The sequence below is a fragment of the Eumetopias jubatus genome, unplaced genomic scaffold (assembly GCF_037043125.1).
Source record: "Eumetopias jubatus isolate StellerSeaLion01/CBP00866 unplaced genomic scaffold, mEumJub1_p1.0 scaffold_13, whole genome shotgun sequence".
In the NCBI taxonomy this organism is placed as follows: Eukaryota; Metazoa; Chordata; class Mammalia; order Carnivora; family Otariidae; genus Eumetopias; species Eumetopias jubatus.
In genome coordinates this window covers 68,152,101-68,177,925 of record NW_028274819.1, presented here as the reverse complement: position 1 = coordinate 68,177,925, position 25,825 = coordinate 68,152,101, and the positions used below count along the sequence as shown (strand labels likewise).

General features: G+C 34.1%; 1 protein-coding gene across 2 annotated transcripts in view; it reads right to left on the bottom strand.

Moving 5' to 3' along the window:
• The window catches only part of TMEM135 (transmembrane protein 135), a 267,091-nt gene that overhangs the window by 92,266 nt on the left and 149,000 nt on the right, over positions 1 to 25,825 (bottom strand). For both annotated transcript variants that reach the window (XM_028126797.1, XM_028126796.2), the window contains exon 6: positions 7,483 to 7,529. In XM_028126797.1, coding sequence (XP_027982598.1) covers positions 7,483 to 7,529 — 47 coding nt within the window. The remainder of the gene's footprint in view (positions 1 to 7,482; positions 7,530 to 25,825) is intronic.

Here is a 25,825-nt window from a genome sequence, read left to right as displayed (position 1 = left end):
ACTGTTTTCCAGAGTGGTTGCACCAAGTTGCATTCCCACCAACAGTGTAGGAGGGTTCCCCTTTCTCCGCATCCCCGCCAACATCTGTCATTTCCTGACTTGTTAATTTTAGCCATTCTGACTGGTGTGAGGTTTGCTTTTCAGTTAAAAAAAGGAAAGAGCTAATGGTTCAAAAGAGACTCATTTCTTCTCTCAAGGTTTTGATTTGGATTTCCCTGATACCGAGCGATGTTGAGCACTTTTTCATGTGTCTGTTGGCTGTTTGGATGTCTTCTTTGGAAAAATGTCTGTTCACGTCTTCTGCCCATTTCTTGATTGGATTATTTGTTCTTTGGGTGTTGAGTTTGATAAGTTCCAAGAATGATTTCTTGTTGCTCAAAACAGAAATGCTTTATTAAAATCTTCTGTGAATTGTCATTTCTAAAACAAAAACATTTTCATTTCTCCTAAATACTTAAGAAGAATTATTTTTAAGAATTATTCCTCTGTCAATAAAATAAATACAAGTGTAGAACTTGGAACAAATGACTTCTTATTCATGACATAGCTATTAACTACTATTAAATTCTAGCTACATTGTATCTTACAGATTCAATAAAAAGTAAATACAGCGATATAGTACCAACTTGATTTAGGTGAAAAGTGCTAACATAAGTTAAAATTGTTTTAGTAAAAAAAAAAGAAATAAGCATAATTATGGTTTATCCTTTATTTTAACTGCAAACTGCCATCTTGATTCACAGAGGCTCCAATATCCAGTGGAACCTGAGAATTACTAGAACAAGCCTACTGGCATGTTAATGGTGTAAACTCTTCACTGACTTAGTAACATGTCATCACTTCTTGAACTTCGACATCAATAAAAATATAAAATATTTACATTTAGAAAACCACCCAAAAATGCATTTTTATTTTTTGAAAATAAAACTGCAAAGACAACTGACCACTTCTAATGTGATTGTGTGCCATGAAGTCTGTAAGAAGCTGCATTTTAAGTTGATAGTATTTCTCCAAACAATATTTCTCTTTGCTTTCTACTAAAAACAACAAACATTTATATTAGATATAAAATGTTTGAGCAATTTCTTTATGGAGGCACAGTATTTCAACGGCTGACAGGCAAAAAGTGAAAACAGATTTGCCACAACTTCCATCCATAGATGGAGTACATTCACCACATGGGCAGACTAATTCTCTACCTCCCCCAAAAAGAAAGTCAGATTACAGTCATTTGACTTGATAATAAGCTCTGCATTGTCAGACACAGTAATTTACAAAATTTTGAATCTATGTTTTCTCACCTTTTCCACTTGCTTTGAGGAAAGCAACAGTCCTAAGGATCTCTACCTTTATCTTTGCATAGGACAGATTTTGCATTCTTGGTAAGCTCCCTTGTTAGTTGCCATTTATGGAAGGACCTCAATTCACCTGCATATATCTTCTGAGGAGTGTTGGTTTCCCAAGCCCATGTCAATTTTTATCAACAAGTTAATTAACTTGTAATTAATATCTTTTAAGAATGACAATGAATTTAGGAAGCCAAAGACCTAAGATTTTTCTATTTACTACCTCTTCTATATGTATCAATCCTCTTCGACTTAAAACAGTATGTTCAAGGCTTTTAAAAGGAACTTCAATTTCCTCATAATTATCTAACATGATCTCTATCAAATAGGTTTAACAATGTAGCTATCTCTGTTGACATTTTGGACTGCATTTTAGACCACTTCTGTTCTCTTTCCTATTTCCCCAACTTGTTAATCTCTCCTGCTTGTGCAACCTTCTTTTACTCACTCAAACTTTCCCATAGTCTAGTTTCTCTTGCCTAAAAAAAAATAAAGAAGGAATCCAAAAGAAAACCTTACTCCTGTAACAACTTGCCCTTTCTCCTCTCAAACTTTTTGAGTTTATTATACTCATTCTGCTTCCTCAGCTCACACCTTTTTTCCATGTATTAAAAAAAATTTTCCTCAAAAAATAATTGACAAAATTAATTGTATATATCTAAAGTGAACATCATGTCACATTTCTCAATCTACTATCCCAATTCAGCAACAAAAATTTCTCTAGCTGGTTACCACTGACAACCAGGTTACTAGAGCAAATGAACATTTTTAGCCCTTACCTTAATGAATATATTTGCAGCATTAACACTAAAGATAATGCCCTCATTCTTGAAATCCTCCATTTTAATTAACTTTCTTTCCTAGTTTACAGACAATAATCACTACTCATAATTCTACTTCTGCTAAAGTAATAATCACTGAGCGAGATGCTCACCTGTATTAGCTCAGTGTTTTTTCACACTGCTGGTGTGAAAAGCAGCTTTTTAAATAAACAAAATAAATTAGAATAAAAAATATATTCCATGTAGGAAGGTTAAGTATTATTCTGGAAAATTTATGTGTGTGTGTATTCACAATATAAAATGTAGTTCTTATTTTGGGTCATATTCAAAAAAGTTTGAAAGACACTATCTAATTTAATCACCAGAAGCCAACGTAAGAGGTCCATATAATAATTTATACTTTTTAATAAAGAAAAAACTAAGCATACAGAAGTTGTATAATTTGTCTCTACTCAACCATTTGGTGTGACAATCAAGCATAGCCTCTATTTATCTCCTAATCTCCAAATACCCAAGTGATATATATTTATATCTCTTAATGTGAATGTCTTAAATGCACTTCAGTCTCAGCATTTGCAAAACCTGTATTCAATTTCCATACATTTTCTAATTTGCTAATTTTCTAATTTCCAGTGTTTCTCTCTTCTTTATCCAAGCATCAATACTCATATCTCATATAGATCCACTCTTTACTATGTTTATTATTACCTTCAGTCACGCCCTCACCATTTTCTTCCAGGATCCTCCCATTAACTGCCATTATGCCCCCTACAAGCCCCCAATTCACTCTCTGCTTTGCTGGAAGAAATCTCTTCAAAATACAAACCTCATTAGGACAAACTCTCCTAATCCTGAAGTAAAACTTTTAAAGTTCAAATGCCATATATAATTTTCTAGACTGGATTTCTGTGTAGTTTTAGGCAGTACTTTAAAAAATAGAACCTAATTGATATTTAAAGGGCTTTTGTTAAATCAATAAAAGACCCAGATCAAAAGTTCTTTACTTGCTGTTAAAGTCACTTCAAAGATACTAGGTTCCGTTTACATTAGGAGATTCAAGGATAATCACAAATGTCTTTCACTCAAAATGCAGATAGCCATGAATAGTGTCATTTCATTTTCTTAAAAACAAAATACATCCATTATCTTGAGACTAATGAAACAGTTTTATTTGTACATTCACAGAGAGTTGACCAGAATTCATCCATGGCAGGCATCAATACTGTTTCTAAATAATGTTTTCTGTTTTTTTTTAAAGATTTTATTTATTTATCAGAGAGAGAGAGAGAGACAGAGGCAGGCAGAGGGAGAAGCAGGCTCCTCGCTCAGCAAGGAGCCCAATGTGGGACTCGATCCCAGGACCCTGGGATCATGACCTGAGCCGAAGGCAGACGCCTAACCGACTGAGCCACCCAGGCGTCCCTCTAAATAATGTTTTAAACATAACAATCAACTTTAATTTGCACTAGATTCTAAATAAAAATACAATGTTTTTCAATGTTTATAGCAGATTAAGTTATGTCTCTTGTGAATCAGTCTGTAGATTATCTGCTATGTAGATTATCTGCTATGACAACAGTCTGTAGATTATCTGCTATGACAACAAGTCTGAGCCTTTCAATCTACATGTTTAAACAAACTGTTGGATTTGTTGCTGCCTTTGCAAAGGCAGGTGGAAAGAATTTCTAGCTAGGTACTCACCAGGATGGGATCAAAGTTGTCATGATATGTTTTATGATACTGTCTATTTTAAATTAAATTATTAAAGAAAAGTGAAACTGAATTATTTCACTTTTCTAAACTATGTGTTCTCCGTACACAGATACCTAATGTTGAAAATAAAACCAATAAATAAATTGTTTAAAAGTGTAGCATGTTTCATTGTTTTTTGTTAGCAGGATTATGTGTATTAGTTTTGGCATGCTGTTTGTGTTGTTGTTAATTCTCTCCTTTGCTTTTCAGTTAAAAAAAGGAAAGAGCTAATGGTTCAAAAGAGACTCATTTCTTCTCTCCACATGACTGTTGGAAAGATCCTAATCAAGCCTGAATCAACAACTATAATAAATCCTTGACTTAAAAACAAACAAACAAACAAAACAGGTTGCTTTACCCATAAGTATACATTTAGAAGTTAAAAAAAAAATCGCTTTAAAGGTATGCATGAGAAGAAATATTTTACCAAATTTTCAACTATGACTTCTGCTTCATAGTGACAGACATGCTCTAAGACAAAGTTATGACAACAACATACAAAATAATAACATGATTGAACAATGGAAGCAGAATCATTATGAAGAATGCCCACTGGGGGTTGCACAGAAAGACTTCTTTCAAAATATCTTCAAAATATTGTACCCCAGTTCTTAACAGAATCCGCAGCATATGTTGGTATCAACAGACACCTGGATGGATGGATGGCCAGCTGGCTAAGAACTAGAATTCTCTTCACGTATTACAGTTCCTCAACCCAAGCCTCTATAGTTTTCTCAGAATTCTATCTGAATGTAAGCCTTATTTCTGATGTACAGATTGAAAATCAAGATCACTGTGTATGAGAAAATGCATGTGAAAAGAAAACTGTACCTATTAAAAAATAACAAAAGAACTACTCAAAAGTAAGATGTTTTCATTACACATTTTAATAGCCATTATTTTAATACTAAGAATACTGCATTACTTTTTAAGTAAATTCATACTATAACCATCACATCCTATATGTCACTTTTAGAAAATACTTATGGAACTAATTCCTCAAGTTCCTACTCTAAATAAATAAAATTGGCATATTTTCTATTGAAAGGGGGTCTCATTTCCCTTTTTCCCACTTATAGGTTAGGATAAAAACACAAGCTGATTAATTTCTAACATAAAATGATTCCCTTATCCTCTCTTCTCTAAGGAAATTAGTATAAATGGAAACCTAGGGACAACATCATTTGATATTTACCTATTTTAAGCAATTAGAATTAAAATTGTTAAATGGAAAAAATGTGACCTCAAATATCTATATATAAAACTGAGTTTTAAGAATAAAATATTTTAATGCAATCAGACTCGCTAACTGCTATGTACAATGTTGTTTGTTCATTCCAAACACAGGCCAGAGTTCAGACAAACATGTAACATTGTTTTGTTTGATTGTAATACTTTATAAATGGTTTTATTTTACCATTTGCCAAACCTCTTTTGTTGAGTTATTCAAACTAACTTCTGCCAAGAACACTAGGAATTTGGTGATAGTGCTTCTTTTAGGAGAAAACAAGCCCTTTCCTCAGAAAACTGAAAATGTTTATCTTGGCACTAAAACCTTGTATTGAGCCTTCTGGAAAGTATTTTAAAATGTTGTTTTTAACCTAGACTTTGTGACTGAAACAGGAAAAGGTTTCATAGCTCTACACCAAAATACATATTTATAGGGCTGATTTTCTTTCTACACCAAAAATACTACGTCGATGGCAGCAGTTTTCAAAGTATGATTTCCGAAGACCAAGCTAAAACCTGGGCATTAATCACTATATTCAACATACAATTTGTTTTTTAAACCTCAAAAACTGACGACTAAGAAATGCTAACTGTTGATCAAATACACTGTCTTTAAGTGTCAGACTGGAGGGACTGTTGCATTTAACTATCTTCTTTTAGGAATTTTCACAAAAAGAAAATTTACTTGATATTGTATTTTCCTCCTGTGTATGTCAACAGAAGATAGGTTTCTAAGTTTTTCTCTTTTTTGTATTTTCCCCACTAGGTATGCTTTACCTTCAGACTAGATAGACATAAAGCTCAACCGTGTGAACTTTTTACATACTGTCCTAATAATGTATCTGAATACAATATGCAATTTTTGGAAATTGATGAAATGATATAGTCATTGTCCCTAACTCCTCTACCTGACCCCTAAATTGTTAAAATATAAGAAAGAGACCATATGGTAGCTCAAACAATTTCACAAAGACCCCCAGAGAGCTGCAATGATTTTTCAGTCATTAATAACTGACAAAAAATATTATGCACCCATTACCAATCCTTTACAAATCAAGTTCTCCCTACCTTGAAATCTGATTCATTTTTCCCTTCTAATGGCCTGGCTGTCCCTTTACAAGAATAACAGCAGCATCACTTTAAATGTGCATGTAAAATTTTGGATAAAGTCCTAATAAGTTAAAATCCTATCATTGTGCTTATCAAATATTTATTAGGATGTTCTGGCAGGAAATTGTTTTAAAATTCTGGTATGGTTGAACTGTCTGATTTAGGTAAAAAGAAAAAAATTAAGATATCTATCAAATATATCTTATTAAAATCTGTAATTGCTTTTGTTAATCAAGTACAAATTTTAAAAGTTTTGTCCTTCCTGTTGTGACTGAATTCTGCCTATATCCAGAAAAATCAAGAAAAAGTCTATTCAAATTAGTGTAATAAGACTGAAATAAATGGGAATTACTGGTATCACTGACAATAAAGATTAGGAAGGAATGGACTCTTCCCAATCCAAAATCCTCTTCCTGTACTGCTATGGTTATAGAACAACGGTATCCTTTTCATTGGCCTTGAAATCTTGAGCCATCCTAACACTCCTCCACAGGCCTCACAGTTTCAATGTCAATGAGAAATACAAGTCTGACATTATGGACTAATTTAATATTTTAAAGACAATGATTAATGTGCTAGGTTACCTTGGCAGAAGATTTAGATTAAGCCCTGCCATCACTTTTTTCTTATTTAAATTTAAATTTCTTATTTAAATTTAAAATGTTGACTTAAATTGACTTAAAATGTTGGAGAGGGGCGCCTGGGTGGCTCAGTCATTAAGCGTCTGCCTTTGGCTCAGGTCATGATCCCAGGGTCCTGGGATCGAGTCCCACATCGGGCTCCCTGCTCTGCAGGAAGCCTGCTGCTCCCTCTCCCCCTGCTTGTGTTCCTGCTCTCGCTAACTCTCTCTCTGTGAAATAATAAATAAAATCTTTATAAATAAATAAATAAATAAATAAATAAATAAATAAAATGTTGGAGAGTGAAGAATATCTAAAACCAGGTCCACAAAAAACAAAAACTCACTTATCAGTATTTAAGATTATTATTTTATATGTTCAGCTTTCCAAGATGAACCTGTAAGGAGAATATGAAAAACAAACAAACAAACAAAACAAATCTTTTTTCCCTCTCTTCTATTCATTAAGAAGCAGTGATTTATCTCTAACAATCCTAGAGGAAGGAAACAAAGACAAAACAAAACCTTGTGCTACTTGTGAGAAATAATTATTTAGGGAACAACGTTAGTTACAAGGCTGATTTAAAAACCACAAAGGAACCCTATTTTTTCTATTAAAATAAATAGGTATAACAGGACATACCTGAAAAAGAACATGTACATGGCAGCTGTGATGCAGAACAAAAGGACCTACAACAAGGAGAAAATATATTACTTGCAAAAGAACACTGACATCATATGTGTGTTTTTCTTTTTAAATTTTAATTCCAGTATAGTTACCATACAGTGTTATATTAGTTTCAAGAGTAAAGATAATGATTCATCAATTCCATACATCGTGGGGTACTTATCAGGACAAGTGTACTCTTTAATCCACATTCCCCCACCCACCTCCCTCTGGTAACCATCAGTTTGTTCTCTATAGTTAAAGAGTCTGTTTCTTGGTTTGTCTCTCCTCTCTTTTTTTTTCCCTTTACTTGTTTTGTTTCTTAAATCCCACATGTGAGTGAAATCATATGGTATTTGTCTTTCTCTGACTGAATTATTTCACTCAGCATTATTCTCTCTAGCTCCACCCACGTTGTTGCATCATTTGTGTCTTATAAAAGCAAAATACCCACTATTAAATCTTGTGCCTGAAACAATTTAGATGTGAAAACTAGTCATACACGTTTCATATTCTCTACCTTTCATATAAACCATATTAAGGCAATAATGAGTCTGTATACACACATATAAATAAAATTATATACATTTTATATTATATAGTATAAAATATGTATATATATTATATGTATATATGTATATAGACTAGGTAGAAGGATAACATGGTTCAAAAAGGAACAATCAATTTTTTAAATAATCTAAAAATGCCTGAAAAAGCAAGTAACTTAAGAACAAATACAATGGCTCTTATATAATGAAGTCAGCAAATAAATCGTAAGTATATTAACTGTTATACCAACATGACCAGATTTTTTTCAAACGTAAAATACAGTTCAGTTGTCAACCAATTCTAATCAATAAGAAAAACTCCTAAAAATATAATCATCCTTTGTGGGATATGGACTAGCTATAAAAAAATTCCTCTAAAAACAGGCATCTGAATACAGTAAACCTAACTCCCCTCAAACCTAAAAGCTCCCCTCAAACATATCACACTAAATACAACAAAATAAAATGTATATGGAGGGGTGCCTAGGTGGCTCAGTCAGTTAAGTATCTGACTTGATTTTGGCTCAGGTCATGATCTCAGTGTTGTGAGATCAAGCCCCACGTCCAGCTCCACACTGGGTATGGAGCCCGCCTAACATTCTCCCTCTCCCTCTGCCCCTTCCCCCCTACTCTCTCTTTAAAAAAAAAAAAAAAAAAAAAAAAAAGGTATATATGGAAAGAATCCAGAATCCAAGTCCTGACCAAAAGCTTAGTTGTGCCAACAAAGTGGATCTCCATAAGTTGTTGTTTTTTTTAATATTTTATTTATTTATTCATGAGAGACAGAGGGGGAGGGAGAGAGAGAGGGAGAGAGAGAGAGAGAGAAGCAGAGGGAGAAGCAGGCTCCCAAGGAGCAGGGTGCCCGATGCGGGACTCGATCCCAGGACCCTGAGATCATGACCTGAGTTGAAGGCAGACGCTTAACCATCTGAGCCACCCAGGTGCCCCATAAGTTGTTTTAAATCACCGAAAAACAAGTTGTAAAATGTGTTCTTATGTTAACAACAGTGTAAACTAAACATGACTGTCAATGGCCTCACATCACAGACAAACGACAAATGGACAATCTTTAACTGTAAACGGCTGACCACAAAGTACACCAAAAATGAATATCGTGCAAAACAGTGTTTTGCTACTTCCAACACAAATAATTTCTAGTCAACTTAAGGAAAGTCTAATAGTTTTGCTATTACAAATTAAGTTTAACAAGTTTGCCACCTTGGCTTAAGATAAGCACTATAAACATAACCTGAATGGCTTAGAAATCTATAAACCTACAAACCAAAAGAAAGTATCAATTACTATAAAACAAATATTTTTATTACTTATTATATAGAAAATATATAAAATCTTTTTCTATATGTAAAGTATATAAAATCTTTTTCTAATAAGCACACACACACAAGCTTCTGTCCTCCTCGCTCCTTCCTTTCTTCTCTCCTTTCCATTACCTTTAAAAATACCCTATCAATGATGTGTAAGGTTCGTATCACCGCTTTTGACAACATAACTTAAAGCATATGGAATAATTTTCAATTATTGATTAACCAATTAAAAATTAGAGTCCAATTGAGTTTGTTTACTGGTTATAATTTGCCAGCCAATGACTCAGATCATGAACCTCAATTTGTATTTCCCTATCATTTTATCCCTTTGGGCAAAGCCATCCTTCCTAGATGTTCAATGTTTCATTCCTTCCCTGACCTAGTCATTTTCCCCTTTGCAGACCTATTCACAAACCTCTAGAAGTGTCCCACAAATCTTTCCCACACCCTCTAACTTCTCTAAGGAAAATTTCCTTAGTCTCTTTCCCTCAAAATATTGCTGTGCTCTAACCTAATATGCTAAACCTATCGATACTCATGTTAAACTAACATTTATCTCTGCAAATAATACATCTGAAACTGGGGAAAAAGTACAGTGTTTAAGATCTCAATCTTTGGAGTATGGCAGATCTGGGTTTGAATCTAGTTGTATGTGACTTTCAAAGCCTTACTTAATTTCCTAAGCCTTAGATCCCTTGTCTGTAAGGTGAGAATTTCATCTCACTTTGAACTGTTGGGAAGAGTCAATGAGATGATAATTGTTAGGTGTTCAGCAAACTGTCTTAATTTTGTTTTGTTACTTATAGAAGTGATCTAGATACAAAAAATGTCACCTAGACACCTAAGTCTGGAAAGTTTCTATTAAACAGGCAGACCTTTCAAAATCTCTCAAATTCAAGAGATGAAAATCTGTACAAATGGGGTAGAGGGGAGGAGAATCTAAAGGATATTAATGTATAATTGATCAATTCATTTAACAGGTATTTACTGAATGCCTATTATGTGCTGGGCACTGTTCAAGAACTTACAGCAGTACACAAAATGGACAAAGTCCTTGCTCTAATGAAAGCTATCTTTTAGTTAGGTAAAAGAAGATATTAAAGGAAAAGATAGTGGTAGCAGTTTTGGAGAAAAACAAAGCAGGATAAGGAAATAAATGCAGGAGAACAGGGGTTGTTGTTTTATACAAAGTAGTCAAGGATGCAGAGACTTGGTACAGACATTGAGGAAATGAGAGATAAGTGAGGGGACTATATCAACAGAACCATTGGAAAGGTTCTGATTCTTATTATGAAAGGTACTCATTATTGTGTTAAAGATGCTAAAGAAAGGACTGAAATTTGAGTGAGCTAGTGTTTCAAATTATTTTTAATTGTGCTAATTTACTATACATCTTGACTTTTAAAAAATGTTTTTTCAAATAAATGTAAATCTGTAGGTAAATAAAGAAGAGTATTTTCTCTGTGTTTCAAATTACAAAATTTTAAAGCTAAAAAGAACTTAGGTCCACCTAAGTTTCACTTTTGGTTTCATTAATGTTCTCTATCATTTTTCTGTTTTCTATTTCATTGATTTCAACTTGATCTTTATTATTCTGTTTGCTTTGGATTTCATTTGCTTTTGTTTTCCTATTTTTTTAAAGACAAAAATTTAGGCCACTGATCTAGATTTTTTTCTTTTTTAATATAGGTATATAATGCTATTAATATCTTCCTAAGATCTGCTGTACCTGTATCCTGATAATTTTGATAAGTTCATTATTCATTTTTATTCATTCAAAATACTTTCTAATTTTGCTTTTGCTTACCTCTGTGATCCATGACTTAGTTAGAAGTATGTTTAGTTTCCAAATATTTGGGGATTTTAAGTGACCTTTCTGTTGTTACTGACTTATTTGATTCCATATGGTCAGAAAATATTTTATATGAGTTGATTATTTCTAAATTTATCAGGACTTATTTTGTGTCCCAAAACGTATAAGAATATGTTCCATATATTTGGTAAATATCCACGTGTATTTTTTCTTTTTTTTACGTAACCTCTACACTCAACATGGGGCTCAAACTCACAATGCTGAGATCAAGAGTTGCATGCTCCTCAGACTGAGCCAGTGCCACCCCAATGTGCATTTTATTTTATTTTTTTAAGATTTTATTTATTTGAGAGAGCACGAAAGTGAGAGAGATCACAGACGAAAAGGGAGAAGCAGACCCCCTGCCGAGCAGAGAGCCAGATGTGGGATCATGACCTGAACTGAAGGCAGATACTTAACCAACTGAGCCACCCAAGCGCCCCTCAATGCGCATTTTAAAAGAATGTGCCTTCTACTGTTGCTGGGAGAGATGATCTATCAATTAGGTTGTTCAAATCTTCTGTATCCCTAATTGTCTACTTGTTCAATCAATTATTGAGAAAAGTTATCAAAATGTCCTGCTGTAATTGTGGAGTTGTCTCCACAATCTCTCCTTGCAGTTCTATCAGTTTTTCCTTGGTGTATTTTGAAGCTCTGTTTTTAGGAACATAAATATTTAGAATTACGTCCACTTTATCATGATGAAATTACCTTCCTTATCTCTGATAATATCCTTTGTTCTGAAATCTATTTTATCTGATAGTAACTCCATATTTCTTTTGATACTATTAGTTATCCATTCTTTTACTTTTAACTGATTGGGGGGTCTTTATATTAGAAGTTCATGTGTGTAGGCACTCTTGTTGTTTCTTGTTTTACATGCTATCTGAAAATCTCCATCTCTTCATTGGCATTGAGTATTCATATTTAACATGACTACTGGTAAGTTCAAAATTAAATCTCTCATCTTGGTGTTTATTTTTCTATTGTTTTTCATTTGTGTTCTTTTTCTGCCTTTTCTGGATTATTTTTTATGATTCCATTTTCTCTCCTTTGCTGGCTTATTTTAGTGTTTGTTTTAGGGTTTATAGTATAGACCTTAAATTGATACAGTCTCCATCCAAGGGCTATTCTACTACTTGATCTATAACACAGACCTTTACAATAGGGTACTTCCATTCCTCCTCTTCTGTCCTTTGTGCTATTACCGCCATGTATCATACTTTAACCTATATTACAAAATGACTACATTTTAATATTTTTTCTTTAAAAACATAGATCTAAAATAATTTCCTTTTCTTAGAAAGACTTTTGCAGGGTGTAGATTTCTAGGTTAATGGATTTTATTTCAGTAGTTAGCTCAACAAATGTCACTCCATTATCTTTGTACAATTTGATTATGATGTGCCTTGGAGTAGTCTTCTTGTTTCTTCTACTATGGTTTCATTAAATTTCTTGGACCTGTGGGTTTACAATTTTCACCAAATTTGAAAAATTTTTCAGCCATAATTACATTAATTTTTTTCTTTCCCCCTTTTCTTCTTTAGGAACTCAAATTAATATACAGTAGGTCCCCTGAAGTTGTCCCACAACTAATGTTCTCTTTACTTTGTAAAAAAAAAATAAAAAATCTCTTTACTCTCTGTTTTATTTTGGGTTGCTTCTATTATGTCTTCAAGTTCACCAATATTTTCTTCTGCAATGTGTGTCATTAATGCCATTCAGTAGATTTTCCATCTTACACAGTGTAATTATCATCTCTAGAAGTTTGATTTAGATTTTTTCCCTATTTTCCATATCTCCAACTTTTTGAAACTATGGAATTCAGTTGTAATAACTTTTTAATGTCCTTGCCTACTAACTCTAACAGCTCTGTCAGTTTGGGTTTCGTATTGACATATTTATTGTCTCATTATGGGTCAAATTTTCTTGTTTCTTACTGCATGCCTGGTAATTTTGATTGGATATCAGACATTCTGAATTTTACCTTGGTGACTGCTGGATATTTCTATATTCTCATAAATCTTGAGCTTTGTTCTGGGACACAGTTATTTGGAAACAGTTTGATCATTTAAGGACTTGCTCTTAAGATATTTTAGGAGGGAGTAGAGTAGTGCTCAATTTAGAACTAATTACTCCCCATTTACTGAGATAAGACCCTTACATGTACTTTACACCCAAAGCCACACGAATCTTGAGATTTTTCCAGCCTGGCTAGTAGAAACAAGACACTATTCCTGCTGCTATCTGAAAAGCAAGCACTCAAGTAAGGACCTCAAATCCTTTCAGGTTGTTCTTTCCTTGACCTGGGGCATTTCCCTCAGGTACTTGTCCTAATCATTAAGCAAGCAGCTAAGCACTTTTCTCTCTAGTCTTCCGTTCTATGAACTCTATCCAGCATTGTCTTCTCTTACTCTCCACTGTTTCTTCAACGCAAAAAGTCCTTGACTTTGTCTGAATGCCTCCTCTTTGATCCAAGCCTTGAAACTTCCACAAGCGGGAAGCTAGCATACTCTACTCATAGGGTCCATTTCATTTGTTTCCCCGCTCTCAAGGACCTCTCTGCCCTTTGGTGTCTTATAACCAAGACCTTGAAACCATTGTTTCATCTGTTGCACAGGTTTTGACTCTTACAGCTGTAGGTATAAGGATTACCCTGATCAACCAGTAACTGTTACTACATCAAGGACAGAAGCAGAGTGTAGTTAAATTTAAATTATTTACAATTATATAACAATAAATTTAGTTTCTCACTCACACTAGTCCTATTTCACATAACCAAAAGCCACATGTAGTTGTGGATACTATAACAGAAGAGATAGAATAGCTCCATAATTGCAAAAAATTCTATTAGAACTATCTGGCTAATGAGTGATATTTCCACTGTGCATCTTGGTAATGTTATGTAGCACATAAAATATTCTAACTTTGGCTGTAAAGTAGACATCTGCATACATCTATTTTTATACTTTATGCTTTTATGTGTAAATTGACACAAAATTTATAATCATACCACTTAATTTACTCATTTGTAGAAACAATACAATACCATCTATTACATATATTGTGAGGATTAAATGAGATAACATACATAAAGCCTAAAAGAATTACTAGTACATCAAAGATGCTCAATAAATAGTAACTATGACAACAAATACTTTCACTGTAATTCTCTTCCATTTCACAACCATTGCACAACATACTTAAAAAGGATAATTTTACAATTGCTTTTTTTACTTTAACATTTTTTAACTCAAAAAGTAATATAGGGCACATTACAACATGGATGAACCTCAAAAATATTATTTAACTGAAATAAGCTAGTTATAAATGACCACATGTTGTATGATACCATTTATATGAATTCCAGAATAGACAAATCTATTTACAGAAAGTAGAGTAATGGATGTCTAGAGCTAGGGAAGTGAGGTATGACAGCAACTGTTTGCTAATGGTACAAAGTTTCTTCTGAGAGTGATGAAAAGTTTCTAAATTTAGACTGTATGGATAGATGCAGAACTCTATAAATACACTAAAACTCACATAATTAACACTTTCAACTGGCAAATTTTACAGCATGTAAATTACATGTCAAAAAATATTCAAACTGATTGTTACAAAGTAATGCATATACACAATAAAAACAAAACTGCAAACTGAATAACAAAAATACAGTGAAAAGAAAGTTCCCTCCTATTCCAGGTCTCTGATATCCTGTCTGTGCACACATTTGTATATATACATATACCTAATAAAGGCATTGTTTTATACTTTCCTTTCTAATTTTACACACACACATACACACACACACCCCATATGGAAATGCTGACATTTTTAAAAACAGTATATGAATAGATATTTAGAGTAGATGGAGCCAGAAAATACTGAATACCAAAGTATATTTTGCAAACATGTGCACTTATATCTCTTGAGATAAATTCTTAGACCTGAATTCACTGCATTTAGGGCTTGGTGCATTTTTAATTTTGATTCATTCCCATCATCTACATATGAAACCACTTATTTCCTTACACTACCTATTTTCCCATACCCAGTTTGTGTTTTATCAAACTATTTATTCCTGCCAATCTGGATGGATGAAAGAAGCGATAGCTCATATTATAGTTGCACTTTTCTTTAAGTGAAACTGAGCCTCCCAGATTTATAAACATTTTTGTTTGTTTTTAGGTCAGTTGGTTTAACTCTTTTTCATATCCTTTGCCTATTTTTGGATTGTTGATCTGTTAGAAACCATTTATATTTTTTGAAACTGCATATACTTACATGAAAACATAGAATTTATTTCATTATTATCAATTTGCACCAAGAATATGAATAACCGGTTAAATAAAAGTAATCATGGAAAGGAAATCTCATAATGTCCAATGCCAAAAGAACATTTTAAGCCAAGACTATACACAAAGTATAACAAATAATGTGAAAGTAAAGTTCATTCGGCTGAAAAGTACTTTCTTCCAGAATGCCTTTTTAGGAAGTGATAGATTCACAATACATCGTTTCCTGCTATCAAGCTTTACAAAACTTACAGGAAAAAAATTGTACTCTTACTCTCTTCACTATGTCATGTGGAATTATATGAAAACTATCCCTCTCAAGGCTCTAACAAAGAAAAAACAGTATTACAATATATGAATACTTTAAAATCCTAAAAATAACCAGAAATATTAAAAATGTGAATATAGCCCAACATGAACATGCCCTGGAAAAGAAACCTCAAAATGGTTAAAACACATATCCTGAAGTCAGTTTAGAGCCTACTAGAGACCTAAACAGATGGTACATTTAACTACTTCCTACCACAGAACTCTCCTGCTTTTATTTAACATACTCGATTAAATGTTCTTTGTCCCTGATCACTCTTTCTTGAGTATGTCCAAAGACAATGACGCCCTTTGCTGCCTGGCCTTCATTACTCATCAAGCCCACTTTCCCCATATTCATTGAGCCCTCTTCTTCCATGACACAAATAAATACTGAAATCTCACTTCTGTTTCTGTAAAAGAAGCAACAAACTCCCCTTGCCCATGTGTGCTTTAGTCATACTTCAGCCAAGCAGCCCATTCACAAAAGTTGATCTGGTGTGTCTATGTGTTTCTGAATGCTTTGTGACTTAGCAAGTCTATAAGAGAGAGCTATACAGAGGTAAGTTCCAGACGATGAGGAGCCCGCATGATCTTTGGGTGAAAAAGAACAGATAAAGCACAGGTTCTCACCTTCATTTATATATTTATTCAGTACTTACTATATTGCCAGCATATTAGGGAAACAAAACTACATAATACTTGATACCTGTTGCCCTTATGAGGCCAGTCTGGTGGAAATGCAGGCACATTAACAAATCATTCCAATATGATACGCTAGGACAGAATATTTACACTTCACCCCATTCAAGAGGTACTCACCAAAACATCTGATTGTTATTATTGTAATTATTCGACATATTTAGGTAATGCTTTTTGGCCATCTATATACCTTTTTTAATGTCTCCACCAGAACTTACTTAGAACACAAAGTCCCAAAGGACAGTCTCTATTTCACCTAATTCCATACATGGATAGATTTTTGATATATAAGGCTTTTGATAATGATATTAGTTTCTGTTTATAGAATCCATCTTTCAAAAAACTAAATAGTACTTCTATTCATACACTTTTTAAAAGGTTGAACTTTAGACTCTAAGCCATTTCTTCACTTTTCTGCAAACACAGATCACTGCATGGCCTCTTGGGAGATACCACTCTTACAGGGTGAATGAGTGTTATCATACCTTGCAATGTATACATTTTGACTTTGAACACACAACTTATCATTTTCATAATATTGATTGGCTTTAGACAATACATAGTTTTAAAGAGTGCTATTCTCAAGTTAAATAGCTATATATTGCTTCATAATTTTTAAAAATCCTTATGTAATTAAAATCTCAACACACAGTCCATCTTTTTAATCTGTCCCTTTGTTTTAGATTGGCAGTTTTACTTAATGATTTTTTTAAAAATTTCCCTTCCTTGATAAAACAAATACAGGAACAGTATAAAACACCCTATGGGGAGTTTTAGAGTCACAAATGCCAGAGTAGAGGTAAGAAAAAAGTCTTGGTTCTCCAGATTAAGACTATAAACTTGATCAAATCACTTCAATTTTTTAAACCTTAACTTTTTCATCTTTAAAAGAAGTTAATCTCTAGGATTCTTCAGAACTCCAAAATTCCATGATTCCCTGCGTCAATTTTTTTCACCATACAAGAAATTGTTTCAAAGCAAACCATCACTAATATGCTAGGAGACAAATCTCAGAATATTTATATATACTGGGCAAAGTATTTGCACTGACTGAGTATAAGAAATTACACTAAATATGACCAAAATTTGGGCCTAGTCTCTTCCTTGCATTGCTGACTATTCTTTTTTTTTTTTTTTTTTAAGATTTTATTTATTTTACAGAGAGAAACACGGCGAGAGAGGGAACACAAGCAGGGGGTAGGAGAGGGAGAAGCAGGCTCCCCACTGAGCAGGGAGCCCGATGCGGGGCTCAATCCCAGGACCCTGGGATCATGACCCGAACTGAAGGCAGACGCTTAACGACTGAGCCACTCAGGCGCCCCCCGCATTGCTGACTATTCTTGATTTATACCTTCAAGGTCAGCAAACAAAGTCTGTCAACACATTAACCTTGAAATTTTTCAGTTGTGAACGAATTATGTTAGATAGTGGCTGGGAAGTATAGCCTATATGATATCCTCCTGTCCTTTTATGGTTAAGTGAGTAAACTGTACTTTGTTTCCCATAAAAATGAAACAATGTAAAGTATACAACTATGAAAAATTTCAGTACACAGTAACTATACAACCTGCAAGTTAATTCCTTATAACAACAAAATGTTAATTCTCCTAAAATAAATAGCTTCAAACAACTATTTAAAAGACCAAAGATAAAGATTTATACATAGAAACATTCAGTGCTTATTTAAAAATTTTTAAAAATGTAATGGTCAGGTAAAAGCCAAGATGTGAATTCATTCACTGAACAAAATATTCATTGAAAGCACACTCTCTGAACTGGTCTATAAACACCAATTAGACATTATCATTCACACACCCACAACACTTTATTCGCATCTCAATTATGATCAGGTAAAGGAAATGCAGTTTATTGGAAGTAAAGTTTGGCCACTGACTTACATTTAAAAGTTATCAAGATACTCAGCTGCTTCTTTTTTTCCCCATACCCATTTCTCTATTGTATGGTCATTTCACTGGTCACTAACATTCATTAAAAATGCAATTCAAAACAAACAGGAAAAGAACTAAGTGTGAAAAGGAAGCCAAAAGAAACCATGGATGAGCTTAAAGATGCAAAGTTAGTAAAGGTAACTCAAGACAATCAAAAGGACCAGAGAACAAGGAGAAAGAAGAAAGGAGAAGAATAAAATAGATAATAAACTGCTATTGATTAAGAGTGTCAGATACTATAAAAGATATTTTTTAAAATATTATCTTTAATCCTAACAACAGCTCTTCAAGGTAGGTTTTTATTACTCCCATTTTAAGTGGGCTCAGAAGATAAATTACTCACCTAAAATCACAGAATATTTAGTGGCTGAACTAAGACTCAAAGCCAAGACTATTCTGATTTCAAAGTCAAGGCTTTCAATTATACTCCTCTACCTCTAGAAAATATTTTATTCTTATTAATGTTGATTGAGTGGTTACAGTGCTTCCATGGGAGGAATAATCCCCATAGTGCTTCCAATGTATTATTTTTTTTAACCAGTGTCTGCCATTTTTTTTTACAAAGGGAGGGGAATTTTTTCATAGTTCCATATAATAATAATTACAATAACAATATACCAACAACATCAATTGCTGATGTTACTGAGCTCACTGCATGTCACAGGCAGTATTAGGTGCTTGACCTATATTACCTTATGTAATCCTCAAAATAGCCCTGCAATGTAGGGATTATTATCTCTACTTCAGGGAAGATATTTAGAGAGACACTGATAATTATGAAATTGAGGCAGGTTTAGAAACCAAGTGTGATTCTAAAACCCCTGAGCTGTCATGGATTTCTCTCAAAGATTCCTTTAAAAACCCCCCATTAAAGCATTACAGTTTATAAATTTCATTCAACTTAATTATGAAACATCTCTTATTTTCATGCACAGCAAAAAAAATAGAAAGTTAAGGTATAATAGGCTCTGTGTGAAAGAACTCACTATTTACATAATGAACGAGATTTAAGAAAAGCAAAGATGACAAGAATATTCCATAAGCCTCAAATTTTCTATGAAATATTTATTCTAGTAAAGAAAAACACATCTAAAAATATATTTTCCAATTTCTAAAATAAGTAATTTAAATATTACAATTAAAAAAACATAGAAACCGTCCTTGTTTATATATTAAGTGAGATGAGAAAAAAATGACATGAGCTAGTTTTCCAGTATGTTTACATAGCTATGTAAGGAACCATTCTTTATCCTAATGCTGCCAAACATGTTACTTTTACAATTCAGAAAAAAATAACACAGAAAAGCTCACATGTCATTCAGCACATGGAGGAGAAAGATTTTATATGGACTCAGAGCAAAGTTAAAGCTGAAAAAATACTGTGTTTTCAGAAGGGCAAAGTAGACAAGTCACCTAAGTGAAACCTCATTATTATAAGTACACAATTTGTAGTAGATTAGTTATTTTCAACCAAATGGTGGTATTCCCATTAACCCCAAATAAGAAATAGGTTGGGGTGATAAGGTGTTTCTCCCTCAGAGACGTTACAAAAATAAATAAGAGCCCCAGATTAGAGAGGTCATAGCAAGGCCACATACAAATAGCACATGGCAATATGGCAATTCAGATTTTTATTATTTGATAAAGGTAGGAAAGACCATTAGAGTGAGGGTTATTATAATACTAAGGTGGCCAGTAAGACAGCACTCACTACTTCACCAAACAACACTGTGCTGTGGACCAAAAGCCAACAGCTGTCCTCCAGCTGCGTTCCAAATATTTTAGGTGTCCACTGGGAACCAACTCAATCCCAAAGCATAATCCCCCCCCCAAAACAGCCATCAACAATAAGTAAAAGGATATGTAATCTCTTTACTGTTGTTTTAAACACAGCTGATAGGTAATTTTACTCATGCATTGGTATAATAAAATATCATTTAGTTCTCCCAAATAGTATACCCCGTACCCATTCTTTGCGTATATGCTCATTCCAGAATTCATTTGAGAAAATCCTTCCTTGATTAGGCATGGTATTGCTAGTATCTATCTTCGTTCTCACTATTTCTATCCAGCTGCTGATTCCTCTCTGCATACTACAATTTCTTCAGCAGGAAAGGTTCAAAACTAATGGGCTGTTTTGTTTTTTGTTTCCTAATGAACATTTAAAAAAATCTTAAAGTGTAATGTAGCAAGCATTACCTCTACAAAAAAAAAAAAAAGGCGAGGGTGGGGTGGGGTATAGAATGTGCTTGAAATCTGAATCAGATGAACTGTGGAAGACTTTTCAATCATCTCCTCCAAACTGAATCTACACACAAGATTTTTCCTTTTGAGCTTCCTATGCTTATTTCATCATGGAAACACAACAGACCAAGGCCTCTCAGTTATGTTGGGACTTTAAGAAAACTTCATTTTCTGTGTTGTTTTTTTCCTCCCCAGTCAGCAAGACAGATTCAGTACCTAGTTTATCACTAAGAGACACAATAATATGGGAATGTATGCTTTTCAAAATACCTACAAAAGCATCTTAACAGTTTTAACAGAAAAGAGAATGATAAATGAATTAAAAAATCACTACCAATATCTTCTGAAATCCAAAGTCAACTTTGTTCAGTATTTATGGGTCTTGGGCAATGAGAAGAAACTTAAATGCTTATCTGGTCTTGTTCCAACAGTAAAAATGGATTAAGACTAAACAGAGATAAAAATCTAGTACAAAATGAAGTTTACATCCAGTATTAGCTATTAGTTATGGATTGCAAAATGATTTTAAAAAGAGAGATTTATATGGGGCGCCTGGGTGGCTCAGTCATTAAGCGTCTGCCTTCAGCTCAGGTCATGATCCCAGGGTCCTGGGATCAAGCCCTGCATCGGGCTCCCTGCTCCGTGGGAAGCCTGCTTCTTCCTCTCCCACTCCCCCTGCTTGTGTTCCCTCTCTCTCACTGTGTCTCTCTGTCAAATAAATAAATAAAATCTTTTAAAAAAATTTTAAAAAATAATAAATAGAGAGATTTAAGGAGCGGGCATCACCTCTATCATGGAAATCTCTACCTTGCCTTGTATTCCAGTTGCATGTGGTCAAGACCTTGAATAAAATTTGTGTATAGGCAGTTTCAAGGATGAATCTGGAACATATGACCTAAAACGCAGGCAGGAAGTGTGTTTCTGTCTACCATTCAAAACCACCACTTTAGGCACTAATATCTGGGAATGTTTGTACATTACTGTTATAGTGCCGATGTCTGTACTCTGTACATATGTAGACATGTATGTGTATGTGTGTATGGAAAGACAGAGGCAGATGGGTACATAGGTTGGTTTATATGAACAACTCCTCTTCAGAATCCTCTTACCAAAGTAGAGTATTCCCGGGGCACCTGGGTGGCTCAGTTGTTAAGCGTCTGCTTTCAGCTCAGGTCATAATCCTGGGGTCCTGGGATCGAGCCCCGTGTCAGGTTCCCTGCTCCGTGGGAAGCCTGCTTCTCCCTCTCCCACTCCCCCTGCTTGTGTTCACTTTCTCGCTGTTTCTCTCTCTATCAAATAAATAAATAAAAATCTTAAAAAAAATTTAAAAAAAAAGGAGAGTATTCCCTACACTTTCCAAATAAACTCAAAATAATATACCTGCAAATGTGAGTATAGTCTAAACTTGGAAAAACCTCCACCTTGTTTTTTTTCTCTCCATCTTAACCTGCTTTTTCCTAATTCCTACACCTGAGGAATTATGAGACTAGGAGTCTTCAGGATGAAGAATGTGATCCTTATACGGTATTTTAGTACCTCAATTATGTTCACAACCTGATAATCACCTACTCCTATGGAAACTGTCATGAAAGGAAAAATAAGTTTTGTTTTTTCTTCTCAATTTTTTTTCCCAAAAGATGTCATTAACAGGCATGGGAAGAGTTGAACAAATGTTTTTTTTAAACCTTTTCACAATAGCATTCTTAATGTTCTCACATTCTTTTTTAGCAGCAATTAGCATAGCTGCAGTTTTAGTTTACTTTTCTCTAGCATATTACATTTATTTAATAATCCCCAAAATGTGAATTTATACTTACTCTATGTTATATGCCAAAGTAATACCTTGAAAATGCAGATTATTGAACATATAGACATATGGGACATAGAATTCATGGTTAGAACAACAACAAAAACATTAACTTAAATTATAGACTTATTTATTTCTCTCCTCCGACTCGGATTTGTTGAGGTGGCTATTTTTAAAGATATCTTACAGTTTAGGTAGAGCCTTCTCAAAATAAAATTCTACAAATTATAGCACAAAGACATCCCTGGGATATGTCTAAAACACCACGTCTAAATACCATTGTTGTCTCCACCCACACAGTTAGAATGAGATGAATAAGCAGTTTATCAGCAGAGCATAACGACCTAATATCGTCATGCTGGGAAGATGATTAAGAGTGAAACAGAGTAATACCCTAAAAAATAAGTCTTCACAACACCCAAAGCACTTTGAAACTGGTATGACTTGGGCTTCTTGGTCTTCAAAATTTAATAAGTAACAATAAACCAAACTAATTGGAAGTAGAAACTGCAAAGTTCTAAAGAGCATTTCTAAAATGTAATTTTCTTAGTGTATTAAATATAGGGCATGGCAAAAATGAAGTATGCATGTATGCTGGCCAAAATTTTCACATAGAAATTCTGTCATAACAACAAATAGTCTGATTAATATTTTAATAGAAAAGGCCCCTAAGGAAAGCAGGTGGTTCCTGGTACACACAGTCTCAGTGTCTGAATTATCCTAAGTGTACATTCCTTCATCTTAAACAAGCTAGGAGCCGAAGTATAAATTGGCATTTGTGGAAGCATGATTTCATTATTACAAAAGTGAAAAAGGGTACAACGACCAGTTTTTTAGTGAAAAATAAACATTAAAATATTGGTAATTACTCTGCTTTAAAACTTTCATTGGAAATAGACGTCCATATATATTGAGACCTAGCTGAGCAACAAATAAATTCTTCAACTAAATATACTCATTATTTAGGAGTGAGTACAGTACATGAAGGACCAGAAGAAAACTTTTCCCATTATCTATAACAATAAGGTGACATTTGAATTTCATTTTGGATTGTTAGGTCACCAAACTACAAATCAAAGCATTTTATTTATATCAACGAAATATCAACACAAAACTATTGCCTGATTATCCCATTTCTGCATACATATGTAAATAAAGCTGATAGTCAGCTAACCTTTAAAAGTTAAGCGATCTGTACGCAAGTGATTGTAGATCATTCTTAGTCTTAATATTATTTCCAGTACTCAAACTGCTTTCACTGATATTTTAATCTGAGTTGCTAGCTCTAGTTTCATATACATGCATGTAAATATTTCTAATGTCTTGTTTGAATTTTTAATCATTTTGAATAGATATTAGACAAGAATCCCATTGTCTTACTTTAATAAAGTATTTACATATAATCTGTGTGAATGACAACCTGTACATTTTACAGCCCTGTGAGTAAACAACGGTCATGTTGAAAGGATCCAGCAGAATCACCACGAATTGCAAGGGGAGAAAAAGAGATTCAGGTATCATCACCAATTAAGAGAAGGGAACCAAATCAACATGAGTAGGTATATTTATTTTTCTATTATCTAGGTAATAGAGAACAGATGTTGAAGAAAAAGGGCCCAAGGGAGCTAAGCTTGATGAGATCAAGAATCATTAGAGAGGACAGGCCCAGAAGGATGGTACAGAGGCAGACCTTACAGAAACATGAGAGCAATGGAATTGACAATGTAAAGGGCAGGGCAAGAAGCTGTTGAAAATAATTGTTTCCTACTTCCCACTTGTGCCTAAGACCAGCATGAGCTGGACTAATCACTTCAGGCCCAGACCAGTCTCAAAGATCAAATGGACCACCGTCTAAATCACTCACTTTGCCAAATCCCTAGAACCAAATCCCAGAGTTTCTCCCCTTGGTGCTAGTGACAATTCTTTGTTGTTAGGGGTTGAGACGTGGGAGGCTGTCCTGTGCACTGTGGATGTTTAGCAGCATCTCTGGCCTTTACCCACCAGATGATAATGGCACCCCCGACACCAGTGAGGACAACCAAAAATGTCTCCAACATTACCAACTATCTCTGGGATGGTGTTCAAAACTGCCCCCTGCTGAAACCAGTCAGCTGACCTAGAGGAAGCCTACAGATTTTTTAGGTGGACCTCTCATAAAATCTTAATCACTGATAAAACTTTGAGAACTATCTAATCTGACCAGTTCTCTGCTACATGAGTCCCTTCTGTGATGACCATAAAATATTATATAGCTTTTGCTTAATAATCTCCTAGAATGAAAAACTCTCAACTTTGCCAGGCAACCAGATCCATTTTTTGGACAGTTCTGTTTGAAAATTCTTCCTCATTGCTGCACTGAAATCTACCTTCTCTAAATTACACCTGTAATTTCTAGTTCAAAAAAAAAAATCTTCCACAAAACCTGTCCTTCAAGGATGATAACCTCCTACCTTCATCTCTTTGTAGGTTGGAACTACAAGGGACACTTAAACAATTTCAATCAATATTTTAGGTACTCAATGGTCAAGGAGTCACCCAAGCTATTTCATGGAGGAAGAGAGTAATTAGACTATTTTTCAGCTCCAGACAGGTCCAGCCCTGGATCACATATGCATTTGTAGCAACATTTATAAACCCCTTTTTTTTCTCATTTAAGCTTTCATATCCTCAAAAATATACCTATAACTTATGGAATAACTTTTTTTCTTTTCTAATTATTTCCTTTTCATTTAAATAGCATTCAATTCCCAATAAAGTTTTAAATTCTTTAAAGAAAAAGATCTACTCCCTCACTGGTGGGCTAAATGATATATATTCCTGGGACACTGGGTGGCTCAGTTGGTTAAGCGACTGCCTTCGGCTCAGGTCATGATCCCACGCTCCTGGGATCGAGCCCCAACTTCGGGCTTCCTGCTCAGCAGGGAGCCTGCTTCTCCCTCTCCCTCTGCCTGCTGCTCTGCCTGCTGCTCTGCCTGCTTGTGCTTGCTCTCTCTCTCTCTCTCTCAAATGAATAAAATATTTTTTAAAAATGATATGTATTCCTTAAACATACTGACTCTTCATTTTGCTGTTTTACTGTATTCACTACTTTCTCAGATGTAAGTTAGTCCTTAATTTTGTATAATTTCATTTTTTGTGTGTGTAATTGGTGCTCTGAACTTGGGACTGCTACATTTCTAGAATATGTTTTTAAAGTGTCTGATAAAACTAAAGCATACAACTTCCCCATTCAGAAAATATATCTTAGAAATGGCTTAAGGCAAAAATATTTTCATAAGGCTTTAAGTCATT